This window comes from Diadema antillarum, unplaced genomic scaffold (assembly GCF_040938485.1).
Source record: "Diadema antillarum isolate AM-2024a unplaced genomic scaffold, OU_Dant_1.0 scf00000080, whole genome shotgun sequence".
Taxonomy (NCBI): domain Eukaryota; kingdom Metazoa; phylum Echinodermata; class Echinoidea; order Diadematoida; family Diadematidae; genus Diadema; species Diadema antillarum.
In genome coordinates, this window is record NW_027270969.1 from 603,799 (window position 1) to 617,030 (window position 13,232).

General features: G+C 43.4%; 1 protein-coding gene across 1 annotated transcript in view; it reads left to right on the forward strand.

Moving 5' to 3' along the window:
* Positions 1-13,232, forward strand: part of LOC139717677 (uncharacterized) — a 609,026-nt gene that overhangs the window by 579,259 nt on the left and 16,535 nt on the right. Inside the window, exons 29-39 of the mRNA XM_071629179.1 lie at positions 1,309-1,626; positions 2,464-2,623; positions 3,055-3,251; positions 4,317-4,640; positions 5,720-6,043; positions 6,882-6,926; positions 7,649-7,972; positions 9,065-9,388; positions 10,461-10,856; positions 11,428-11,745; positions 12,200-12,523. Of these exons, the coding sequence (XP_071485280.1) occupies positions 1,309-1,626; positions 2,464-2,623; positions 3,055-3,251; positions 4,317-4,640; positions 5,720-6,043; positions 6,882-6,926; positions 7,649-7,972; positions 9,065-9,388; positions 10,461-10,856; positions 11,428-11,745; positions 12,200-12,523 (3,054 nt within the window). The remainder of the gene's footprint in view (positions 1-1,308; positions 1,627-2,463; positions 2,624-3,054; positions 3,252-4,316; positions 4,641-5,719; positions 6,044-6,881; positions 6,927-7,648; positions 7,973-9,064; positions 9,389-10,460; positions 10,857-11,427; positions 11,746-12,199; positions 12,524-13,232) is intronic.

The following is a 13,232-nucleotide window of genomic DNA, read 5'->3' on the forward strand; positions in this document are numbered from 1 at the left end:
TCTGCATTAATGTAAGAGATACAACACCGTTTGTGGCTAGCACCTTTTCGATAAGTGTCAATCTTCAGTTTAAGGTTATACCATCTAAAGTAACAAGACACTTCTAATAATTATCAGGTCCAATTCGGAAATGTCATGCGTTCACATCATAGGGAAATTAGGCACTAGAGGTGACATTTTTGTTAATAAGTAATAGTGCACAGAAAAAGATGCTGAGTGGCTGTCACAATACAAGTATCTGGCCAGCAAAAATTGCCTTACTTCAACAAGGTTGTTAATACACCAGATGTAATAAACCATGTGTATTCAGGGTCAAGGGGATCAGGCAGGTGTTGTTGAATATAGATGTACATGTATGATGAGGTGAGCTTTTAAATGTCTACTATTACATCCAATAAACTTCCATGCCTGGCATACTAGTATGTTCCTGCACAAGACAGACACCTACAAAGTTTGTGCATGTAGCGGATGAAGCAAAGTCAGGTTCAATGCATGAAACACTAATTGGCCGAATCTTTCTATACTATTTGCCTGCTTGTTCTCATTCCCTTATCACCCTTACCTTGCAATTTCATCTCTATTTGTGATAATTTATCAATTGGTCCAGGACTGAGTGAAATTACATGCCATTTACTGCCTTCTTCAGTGGTGGAAAATTGATCTGTAGATATCAAAGGGTTATAGAGGTTGACCTCTAGAGTCAATGGGATATGGAGGGTGACCTTTAGATATCAAAGGGTTATTGAGGATGACCTTTAGATATCAAAGGGTTATTGAGGATGACCTTTAGATATCAAAGGGTTATTGAACATGACCTTTGGATATCAAAGGGTTATTGAACATGACCTTTAGATATCAAAGGGTTATTGAGGATGACCTCTAGAGTCAATGGGTTATGGAGGTTGACCTTTAGATATCAAAGGGTTATTGAACATGACCTTTAGATATCAAAGGGTTATTGAGGATGACCTTTAGATATCAAAGGGTTATTGAGGATGACCTCGAGATGTCAAAGGGTTATTGAGGATGACCTCTAGAGTCAATGGGTCATGGAAGTTGATCTCTAGATGTCCATGGGTTATGGAGATTGACCTCTAGATGTCAAAGGGTTATTGAGTACCGGTATGACCTTAAGATGCCAAAGGGTTATTGTGGATGACCTTTAGATGTTAAAGGGTCATTGAGGCTGACCCCTAGATATCAAAGGGTTATGGAGGATGACCTCTAGAGTCAGTGGGTTATGGAGTTGGACCTCTACCTATCAAAGGGATATTTATCAAAGGATGACAATGTTGCTCTCCTTTTAAGATACATCTGATCTCTCGGTGCGTCTGGTTGGTGGGCCCTCTCCACACTCTGGCCGAGTTGAGGTCTACCACGAGGGCGAGTGGGGCACGATCTGCGATGACGCCTGGGACCTCCACGACGCCAATGTCGTCTGCCGGTCACTGGGATACTCTGGGGCCATCTCCGCGCCGTACGGGGCAACGTTTGGCCAGGGCAGCGGACCCATTCTCTTGGATGACGTCAACTGCAATGGGGACGAGGCGTCTGTGGAGTTGTGCGGGAACAACGGCTTTGGGACCCACAACTGCCAACACCGTGAGGATGCGGGCGTTGTCTGTAACTTTGGTGAGTTTGGGGTCTCTTCCTGATATTTGAAACGTGCTCTTTGCGGCATGTTGTTTGTGTGCTTTTAATCTTTTCGGTCTTCTAGAATAAGTTAGCGGAATAATGTCAAGTGAAAGTAGCGACATTGAGGATTTCTGTTTTCATTGGAATATTTTGATTGTATTGTGTATAATTGATAGTGTTCTCTTTATTTGTCACATGTGCACATAATGTTATTGAAGGAGACTTTTTGTTTTTAATTCTGCAGAATCAGGGAGTGTGAGATCTGAAGCTTAGTACCAAAAGTATGCTCACTTAGTAAGGCTCTTTAATCAAAGGTATTGTTTACCATTAGGGGGCAGTGATTTAAAAAAAAATGTTTGAGTTATCACATGTGGTTCGTACGTTTATGTCAGTTGTATCACAAGACATCCTACCATATGAAAATATTGCACTAAGGAGATATCACTATTGTGGCATGAAACGTTCACAAATTGAAGCCACTAGCATTTTATGTGGTATAAAACTTTCATGAATTCAAGCCGGTATTCTGTGCATCATGCAGACAAAAACACCTGCAATTTACCTGACAAGTGTACTTTTGCGATTTTTGTGAAATTCACGAAAGTTCCACGCACAGAAAAATGTCTGTTTTAACCCGTTGAACGAGTCCCGAGTATACTCGGGAAAGTGTCTATGGGAAATGCGTGTTGTAGCAAAAAAATCCGTCCTCAACGGGTTAACAGTGATCACAGAGGGTTGCGATTGCTCTGAGATTCTTAATGTTTGTGCTACATGGGTGAGCTGAGGCTGACATCATGACAAATCAACATTCATTTCTTGACTCTTAATGCTCCTTTTGGGAATGTCGTGCAGATTTGCCCCACTTTGAAGTGAGACTAAGCGGCGGGGACTCGCCCTTCGAGGGTAACGTTGAAGTGATGCGCTACGGCCATTGGGACGTGGTGTGCGACAATACCTGGACTTTGGCTGACGGATTTGTGGTGTGCAGGTTGGTGTCAAAGGTCAAATTACTCCGTATCTCATGCAGTGGTCTATTTCATCCCTCCTTCGTTCTCTATGTATAATTTTGTGTGACTACCGCATTAAAGAATTATTCTCAAAATGTCTGCAATCTTACTGTCAGATAGCCTTTTTGGGGAAGAAGTAAAGTGTCCATGGATTCATTTTACAGTATTGAGCCTTGCACCCATAAAATTTTTTCTGTAATAGCCTTCCAGCAAAATTTGTGCCTGGCCATGCATCCTGTAATTTCTCTCAGTATTTTATTCATGGATACATGCAGCTCAATGCAAATGAGCTCATGATGATAAGCCACCTATTCAAATGTTGTTCCACACCCATTTTGTAAAGCATATGAACAGACATCTTTTGTGAATCAGTGGAATTTACTTGCTTATTTCCCTCATCGTTGACGTCCAGGCAACTTGGACTGTCGGGAGTCCTCCAAGTGTCCCTAAACTCAAGATTCGGAGAACCGACACTCGACCAGAGGTACGCCATGGTGGACGTCCACTGCACCGGAAGCGAGAACGAACTCGCCGCGTGTCGCTTTGAGAGCAACTCGACCGAGCAGTGTCGCCCGGGAATGGACGCGGCGGGGGTCGTGTGCGGAGCTCGTAAGTTAGAGCAGACAAATTAGCCCAGAGCTCTGCCTTGCTCTTATGATTTCATGATATCTGCTGGTAGCCATAATTTTATGCAGTATAGATTTGCTAAACTTTACAATAGACAAAACAAAACAAGAAATACATGAAGGAAGAATTCATATTTCATCATGCTCATGACAGAGATTTATAAAACCAATAATGAACAAGTAAAGTTAGGAAAACTCAAATAGGTTACTGATATCTGTGTTAAGGAAAAGAAAGATGGCGATCAGTTCCACATGACTACATTACCCCTTGACCCCACCAGTACAGATGCATGCCCCTACCCCCTCCACACCTCCACCCCTGGGTGGTCAGCCCTTCCTCTTTGAATATTAAACAAGTTTCTTCTGCCTGTCAAGTCAGTTGGAATAAAGAAGTAATTTTCATTGTCTGGATCTGCAACACAAGACCATAAGTTCAACATGTTTTTTCACCTTTAATAGAAAATAACCTGATATAAATCTTTTGAAGTGAACACCACACTACCACAGCAGTATTGGTCATAAAGTACTGTCTACACTGTACATCCAGTAGTAATGTACTGTATATGCCTTATATTTAGTAAGTCTAAATTTTCGCAAATCGGAACTTACCGACGATTTCGCGAGTGGTTAAATTTGCGATCTTGGAGTACTGAACTGAATGGAGAAATGCGCATACCAATACGTCACATTCGTATGGAGATCAGAGTCAATTTTGTCATGTGTCTCTACTTTCGTGAATAGCTCCGGACTTGTGAAATTCGCGGGAAAAAAACTCACGAAATATTTGCCGTATATAGTAGCATGGGGAAATTCTACAGGCCTGATTTCCAAATTTGTTTCCCATCACTAGGATTATGCTTTGTATGCATATTAGAATCCCCAAAAAAGATTAAAAATCTGAAAAAAAAAAGAAAATGAATCATTGTTAGTTGCATTGTAGACAGGCAGTCTGCTATTCATACAAATAGATAGATAAATAGTATTTTTTTTCTTTAATTCTTCGACAGTTATTACTAGTATGTTGTTTCTCTGTGATACTGTTCTGCAGCTTTCCAGGGTGATCTGCGAATAGCTGGTGGTCCGAACCTCCTGTCGGGTAGGGTGGAAATCTTCAATGAGGGTGAGTGGGGCACGGTGTGCGACGACAACTTTGACATCAATGACGCCAGAGTGGTCTGTCGCCAGCTGTTGACGGCCGAGGCAGTCGGCTTCTATCACTCGGCTGTGTACGGCCCTGGCAACGGCTCCATCGTCATGGACGAGTTGGATTGCAGCGGAGACGAGGCGAACCTGTGGCAGTGCCCCAGGACTGGGGCCACCGAAGGGGACTGTTCTCATTCGGAGGATGTTTCAGTGAGCTGTGAGATCCCTGGTAAGTGTCGCCATTTCCCTGTTTCACCTCTTTAACCAAACATTGTCTGGACTATTTTCAAATTAGGGTTTCTGTGCCCTCCCCCTCCCCTCCCCCCCCCCCCAACATTGTACACACAAAAGTCATGGGAACGTCACATTTTGGTGACATTGGTCATGAAGATGTGCAATGTCTCGGCAAGCATTGCCCCAATTTTCACAAATAAGGTCTCACATTCAGATGCGAGTTTCTTCACTTTGTCTCCCTCTACAAATTAATTTGTTAAGATCGCAACTGCTGGTCTTTCTTTCCTTCTTTCTTAAGGTCTCATATTGTGCACAAGATATGAAAGAAAAAAAGTAACAAAACTTTAGGGGGAAAAAAAGTCTCCACATTGAAAAATTATCAAGGAAAAAGTCAAAAGGGTTTTTTTTTTTTTTTTTTTTTTTCTTCCTCCTCTCCCTCTTCCTCTCATCTCTCTTCCCCTACCCCCCCCCCATCTACCCCACCCCCCGTCTACCCACCCCCCCATCTTTTTGATCTTCATCTCCATATATGAATTTAGTTTTAACACATTACATTTTTTAATGTGATCCCAAACAGAGTTTCCACAGGATTTGATTTTATAATCGATGCTATTTGGCAAATGTGTTGCAAAAATGAAAAGAAATATTCTCTCTCCTGAAAAATCCAGATTTTTGAGACACAACGTTTTTCCACTGTAGGGATGATATCTTTTGACTGTAGGCCCTGACAGTGAGAGGAACATGCGGATAGTCACAATCCTATTTTTAAAATCAAAGAATTCTAGCATTGCACAATGCATGTCTTCAGTTCACATTCAACCTAGCTGAATTCTTACATCCAGTTGTTTTTGTGTTCAGGCAACACTCATTATAATGAAGTCCTAAAGCCTGGTAGTTTTCTTTCGTTATATCAAATCTTTGTCATAGCTGAACAGCAATGTATGTAAAGAAAGATATAAATGCTACAGTGTAACTGTGCAAATTTATTTTTTGCTTTGTTGTCTTGAGACTTTGTTATTACGGGAGTGCACTATATCACCCTTTTTTTGACATACTCCTTTTTGCCGCTACCAGTTCGTCTGTCAGGAGGGTCAAGTCCCAACGAGGGTCGCGTGGAGGTCCAGTACTTTGACGGCTGGGGGGTGGTCTGCGACAAGGAGTGGAGCCTGGAGGATGGGGACGTCGTGTGCCACCAGCTGGGGTACCCGGGCGGGGCCGAGGAGGTCTTCTTCGCCTCCCACTTTGGAGACTCGGTGACGGGACTGGTGGTGCTGGACGGCCTGCTCTGTGACGGCAGTGAATCTCAGCTGGTGCTGTGCCCCCATCAGGGTTTCCTGACCTCCAGGCTGGGCTGCGACACTACCCGAGAAGCTGGTGTGAGGTGCAGGCTGCAGAACGGTGAGAGACTTTGGGGTTAATTCCTCAGTTTGGGGGTTGGAGGTTTAGGGGTTTGGGGTAGGGGAAGAGCAGAGCTGCCAAGTCTCCCTGATTCTGCTGGAGTCTCCCTTAAAATGTCAACGTCTGTTCATGTCTGAATATGAGATTATTAAAATCTCCCTGATTTGGGAGTTATTTTTGCCCATTGGAATGCATGTAACACAGTGATATCTCCCTGATTGCTGTGTGTAATCTCCCTGAATTGGATGTGGGAAGGTTGGCAGACCTGGAAGGGGGGGGGGTATCTTTTGTCTTAGAGCGTGTATCTACTGAACAATAAGAATGGATGATTTCATTTCAGTTCAGTTCATTTCTTTATTTGTTCAAATTATGTATAAAAGCATGGCATTTAAAGTTGGTTTTGTCACTCATTCATAAACACATATTGACAAAAGATAAACAACAAATTACATTACATATAAACAAGGTGTGATAAGAGGACACCTTGATTTTTTTTCCCAGAGCAGAAAAGCATTGGGTAGTGGATGATGCCAGGGACAATAAATTCTTTATCGCATATCATTGAATAGCTCATATGTGGCTCTTATGATTTCATGATATCTGCTGGTAGCCATAATTTTATGCAGTATAGATTTGCTAAACTTTACAATAGACAAAACAAAACAAGAAAGACATGAAGGAAGAATTCATATTTCATCATGCTCATGACAGAGATTTATAAAACCAATAATGAACAAGTAAAGTTAGGAAAACTCAAATAGGTTACTGATATCTGTGTTGAGGAAAAGAAAGATGGCGATCAGTTCCACATGACTACATTACCCCTTGACCCCACCAGTACAGATGCATGCCCCTACCCCCTCCACACCTCCACCCCTGGGTGGTCAGCCCTTCCTCTTTGAATATTAAACAAGTTTCTTCTGCCTGTCAAGTCAGTTGGAATAAAGAAGTAATTTTCATTGTCTGGATCTGCAACACAAGACCATAAGTTCAACATGTTTTTTCACCTTTAATAGAAAATAACCTGATATAAATCTTTTGAAGTGAACACCACACTACCACAGCAGTATTGGTCATAAAGTACTGTCTACACTGTACATCCAGTAGTAATGTACTGTATATGCCTTATATTTAGTAAGTCTAAATTTTCGCAAATCGGAACTTACCGACGATTTCGCGAGTGGTTAAATTTGCGATCTTGGAGTACTGAACTGAATGGAGAAATGCGCATACCAATACGTCACATTCGTATGGAGATCAGAGTCAATTTTGTCGTGTGTCTCTACTTTCGTGAATAGCTCCGGACTTGTGAAATTCGCGGGAAAAAAACTCACGAAATATTTGCCGTATATAGTAGCATGGGGAAATTCTACAGGCCTGATTTCCAAATTTGTTTCCCATCACTAGGATTATGCTTTGTATGCATATTAGAATCCCCAAAAAAGATTAAAAATCTGAAAAAAAAAAGAAAATGAATCATTGTTAGTTGCATTGTAGACAGGCAGTCTGCTATTCATACAAATAGATAGATAAATAGTATTTTTTTTCTTTAATTCTTCGACAGTTATTACTAGTATGTTGTTTCTCTGTGATACTGTTCTGCAGCTTTCCAGGGTGATCTGCGAATAGCTGGTGGTCCGAACCTCCTGTCGGGTAGGGTGGAAATCTTCAATGAGGGTGAGTGGGGCACGGTGTGCGACGACAACTTTGACATCAATGACGCCAGAGTGGTCTGTCGCCAGCTGTTGACGGCCGAGGCAGTCGGCTTCTATCACTCGGCTGTGTACGGCCCTGGCAACGGCTCCATCGTCATGGACGAGTTGGATTGCAGCGGAGACGAGGCGAACCTGTGGCAGTGCCCCAGGACTGGGGCCACCGAAGGGGACTGTTCTCATTCGGAGGATGTTTCAGTGAGCTGTGAGATCCCTGGTAAGTGTCGCCATTTCCCTGTTTCACCTCTTTAACCAAACATTGTCTGGACTATTTTCAAATTAGGGTTTCTGTGCCCTCCCCCTCCCCTCCCCCCCCCCCCAACATTGTACACACAAAAGTCATGGGAACGTCACATTTTGGTGACATTGGTCATGAAGATGTGCAATGTCTCGGCAAGCATTGCCCCAATTTTCACAAATAAGGTCTCACATTCAGATGCGAGTTTCTTCACTTTGTCTCCCTCTACAAATTAATTTGTTAAGATCGCAACTGCTGGTCTTTCTTTCCTTCTTTCTTAAGGTCTCATATTGTGCACAAGATATGAAAGAAAAAAAGTAACAAAACTTTAGGGGGAAAAAAAGTCTCCACATTGAAAAATTATCAAGGAAAAAGTCAAAAGGGTTTTTTTTTTTTTTTTATTTCTTCCTCCTCTCCCTCTTCCTCTCATCTCTCTTCCCCTACCCCCCCCCCATCTACCCCACCCCCCGTCTACCCACCCCCCCCCCCATCTTTTTGATCTTCATCTCCATATATGAATTTAGTTTTAACACATTACATTTTTTAATGTGATCCCAAACAGAGTTTCCACAGGATTTGATTTTATAATCGATGCTATTTGGCAAATGTGTTGCAAAAAATGAAAAGAAATATTCTCTCTCCTGAAAAATCCAGATTTTTGAGACACAACGTTTTTCCACTGTAGGGATGATATCTTTTGACTGTAGGCCCTGACAGTGAGAGGAACATGCGGATAGTCACAATCCTATTTTTAAAATCAAAGAATTCTAGCATTGCACAATGCATGTCTTCAGTTCACATTCAACCTAGCTGAATTCTTACATCCAGTTGTTTTTGTGTTCAGGCAACACTCATTATAATGAAGTCCTAAAGCCTGGTAGTTTTCTTTCGTTATATCAAATCTTTGTCATAGCTGAACAGCAATGTATGTAAAGAAAGATATAAATGCTACAGTGTAACTGTGCAAATTTATTTTTTGCTTTGTTGTGAGACTTGTTATAACTGTACTCGTTATTACGGGAGTGCACTATATCACCCTTTTTTTGACATACTCCTTTTTGCCGCTACCAGTTCGTCTGTCAGGAGGGTCAAGTCCCAACGAGGGTCGCGTGGAGGTCCAGTACTTTGACGGCTGGGGGGTGGTCTGCGACAAGGAGTGGAGCCTGGAGGATGGGGACGTCGTGTGCCACCAGCTGGGGTACCCGGGCGGGGCCGAGGAGGTCTTCTTCGCCTCCCACTTTGGAGACTCGGTGACGGGACTGGTGGTGCTGGACGGCCTGCTCTGTGACGGCAGTGAATCTCAGCTGGTGCTGTGCCCCCATCAGGGTTTCCTGACCTCCAGGCTGGGCTGCGACACTACCCGAGAAGCTGGTGTGAGGTGCAGGCTGCAGAACGGTGAGAGACTTTGGGGTTAATTCCTCAGTTTGGGGGTTGGAGGTTTAGGGGTTTGGGGTAGGGGAAGAGCAGAGCTGCCAAGTCTCCCTGATTCTGCTGGAGTCTCCCTTAAAATGTCAACGTCTGTTCATGTCTGAATATGAGATTATTAAAATCTCCCTGATTTGGGAGTTATTTTTGCCCATTGGAATGCATGTAACACAGTGATATCTCCCTGATTGCTGTGTGTAATCTCCCTGAATTGGATGTGGGAAGGTTGGCAGACCTGGAAGGGGGGGGGGGGGGTATCTTTTGTCTTAGAGCGTGTATCTACTGAACAATAAGAATGGATGATTTCATTTCAGTTCAGTTCATTTCTTTATTTGTTCAAATTATGTATAAAAGCATGGCATTTAAAGTTGGTTTTGTCACTCATTCATAAACACATATTGACAAAAGATAAACAACAAATTACATTACATATAAACAAGGTGTGATAAGAGGACACCTTGATTTTTTTTCCCAGAGCAGAAAAGCATTGGGTAGTGGATGATGCCAGGGACAATAAATTCTTTATCGCATATCATTGAATAGCTCATATGTGCATCTGTCACCTTATCTATGACCTAAAAATTTGCAGCTTCCTGGTTCACTACATTTTGCAAGCTTCCTTGCATTACTTTACTCTACCCGGCATCGCTGTGTACTTTATTCCTCAGTAGAAACAGTTCCAGACGTTGCAAAATATGAAGTGATGCAGGTGACATAAATTCGCAGTTATACAGGGTACTGTGAAAGTGGATATATTCACACAAATAATGCAACTCGGGGATGTCCAAAAGGATAAAACTTTTGAATACCTTTGATTATGATGTGACTTTCCTCAGTGCATGCTGAACCCCCAACAGGTTATCCCATACTGTTATGAAGCCACTATTTTGATTACTGGTAGTTGATTAAGTTAAAAACTGGATCCCTTCATCTCCTTCCCATCAATGTGCATTCAGGGTTTTGTATTCAAGAGTGAACTTTGACCTTGGTATGTTTCAGAAATGTAATATCATGGTCACCTTTTCTACCTTGTATGGGGCAGATACCGACACTGAGGCGCCAACCACGACCTTGGCTCCGCCTCCACCACCTTTGGATTCTACTTTGTCCCCTGTTGACCTCACCCAGCACGGCATGGTCCGCCTGATGGACGGAGGGAGTCCCAACGAGGGGCGCGTGGAATGGAACGCGGGCGGAGTCTGGGGCACCGTCTGCGATGACTACTGGGACCTGAAGGATGCCACAGTAGTCTGCAGAGAGCTGGGCTTCGTGTATGCCATTGAAGCGGTGCAGCTCGCCCGCTTTGGTGAGGGCTCGGGACCGATCCTCGCCGATGATGTCATGTGTCGAGGGACGGAAGGCAACTTCAGCAGCTGCATTAAGAACCCGATACACAATTGCGGACACTCAGAAGATGCTGGGGTTGTGTGCAGCACAGGTGGGTGTGAGGTGTAGTGTTAGTGTGCAGCACAGGTGGATTTGTGGTGTAGTGTTAGTGTGTTATGGGTGGTTACATGTATGTAGCATCTTTTGGGATTTGTAGCTGAGGTTGATACATTGTGTGGTCTCAGTGTGTCATTGGTGGCTATGCAGCTACCATGGATTGGTGTGACGCTTAGGTTGATGTGGGATGTACATGTGTATGTGTTGTGGGTAGCTGTGTATGTGTATGCAGTTAGCATGAATTGGTGTGTGTAGCTCAGGTTGGTGTGTGGTGTAGTTTCAGTGTGTCATGGATGGCTATGTAGCTTGGATTTGTATGTGTGTGCAGCTCATCATGCTGGTGTACAGCGTAGTTTGAGTGTGTCATGAGCTGCTATGTTGATATTTATTGGTGTTGGGTCAGGTGAGGTGTAGTTTCAGTGTTTATTTGTCTGTGACTCGGGGGGGGGGGGGGGGGGGATTTCGCAGATTTTGGGGGCATTTCATGATTGTACTACACGTGTGTACATGTAGATATTAGTGGAGATATTATGCTTATGGTTTCATCACTTTCTTCTTGTCTACAGAGGCCAATCCCGTTGTGGGTGTTCTCTCTGACATCGCTCAACCCGGGTCGGGGACCGCGGCAATCTCGGAAGAGGGCTCTGGCCCGGCGTTCCTCTGCTACTACCTGTTCGACTTCCGCGAGGCCCGGGTCCTCTGCCGCGAGGCGGGCTTCGGCTCGGCCCTGCGCCTCCGCAGGACGACGGCCGTAGAGGCGGCGACCAGTGCCAGGTACAATTTCGAGTGCATTGGAGACGAGGCGTCCATGGGAGTCTGCTCCCAGACTGAGGACGAGGTGATCTGCGAACCTACTGATGCTGCTGCTGTTGACTGCCTTACAGGTAGACCATCTCGATGTGATAAGACTTGTGGTGCTCATGGAGGAGGCTTGAAACAGAAACGATAAACTGCAAATTAGTGGATCTTTTCACAGATTTTGCACGACGTGAAGCTAGCATGAATATGAAAGCTCACAAACTTTTGTTTTCATCGATATTATATTGTCCACAGATTTAATTGCAAATGCCAAATGAATGAATAGATACTACCATAATAATAACAAGAAGAAGAAAAAGAATGCAAATTGTTATTGTTGTTGTAGTGTGATAGTATCTCTGAATACTTTTAAACCATGCTGACGAGACCAGCACAACAGTATGTCCTTCTTATTTTTTTTTTCTTAGAGTAAGCATACCGCTGATGACTTTGCAAGTTTTATGTTATACAGGTCACCATATTCCTTAAAATTCTTGTTTCAACATGAAAGGTATTTTTTTCTTTCTGTATATCTTGCAGAAGATGACGTTGTATCCATCAACCTGGTGGGTGGAGAGAACCCATGGGAAGGACGCGTTGAATTGTCTGTGAACAACGCAACGGGCACGGTGTGCGACGACAACTGGGACCTCGCCGCCGCCGATGTTGTCTGTCGCCAGCTAGGCTACCCCGGTGCGGAGTTGGCTCTGAGCGCTGCGCACTACGGAGAAGGAGAGGGCGATATTCTTTTGGATGACGTGGATTGCACAGGAAATGAGGAGAGTATTTTAGAATGTCTTCATTCTGGTCTATACACCCACAACTGTCAACACTATGAGGACGCCTCAGTCATTTGTCTGCATGGTGAGAAATTTATTCATATATGTGACCCACTACAACAAAAGGATCTGAAAGTCGGGAGGACAATTTTTTCTGAAAAAATATGACATTCCCACACTCTCCATAAAAAGTACACGAGTATGCAGTTGCGGAGATATCAATGATTTTAGTAGCGCTTGTTGAGCGTTAGAGAAATCAGCGTTTCAAGAAAACCGCCTTCAAAGTTTTCCTTCTGATGCTGTTATGAGCATGGGAAGGCAAGACAGTTTTCACCTCTTGACATTAGAAGGTACATGTACTTTGTATGCGCCTAACAACAGACCGCGTTGTTCATTCAAGCTTAGCACCAGCAGTCGACGCATGCCAAATCAGTAATCTGACCAATAAGATCATTCCCTAGTTGCTAGGCGCAGAGTCTATGTGGCGCTAGATCCAAATCTTCAGACCCGTTTTTGTTCCACTGAAAGTCAGAAAATCATGGCCAAGAAAAACATTAATTTCTTACCTTTCTTTTGATCATTTAACTTCAAAATTTCGGCAGATGATAGACGCTATACATTAGACTACAAAATCATACCATAAACAGACATCCGATTGTTTTGACAGATTGTGATAATCTCACTTCAAACTCGATTTTCTTGGCTCAGCTGTCAGTGACTTCAGGATCCTTTGTTGTGGCAGGTCACATACTTATTCTTTACATAGTGTGGGCTCCAAGGTGGAGAATTTTTTT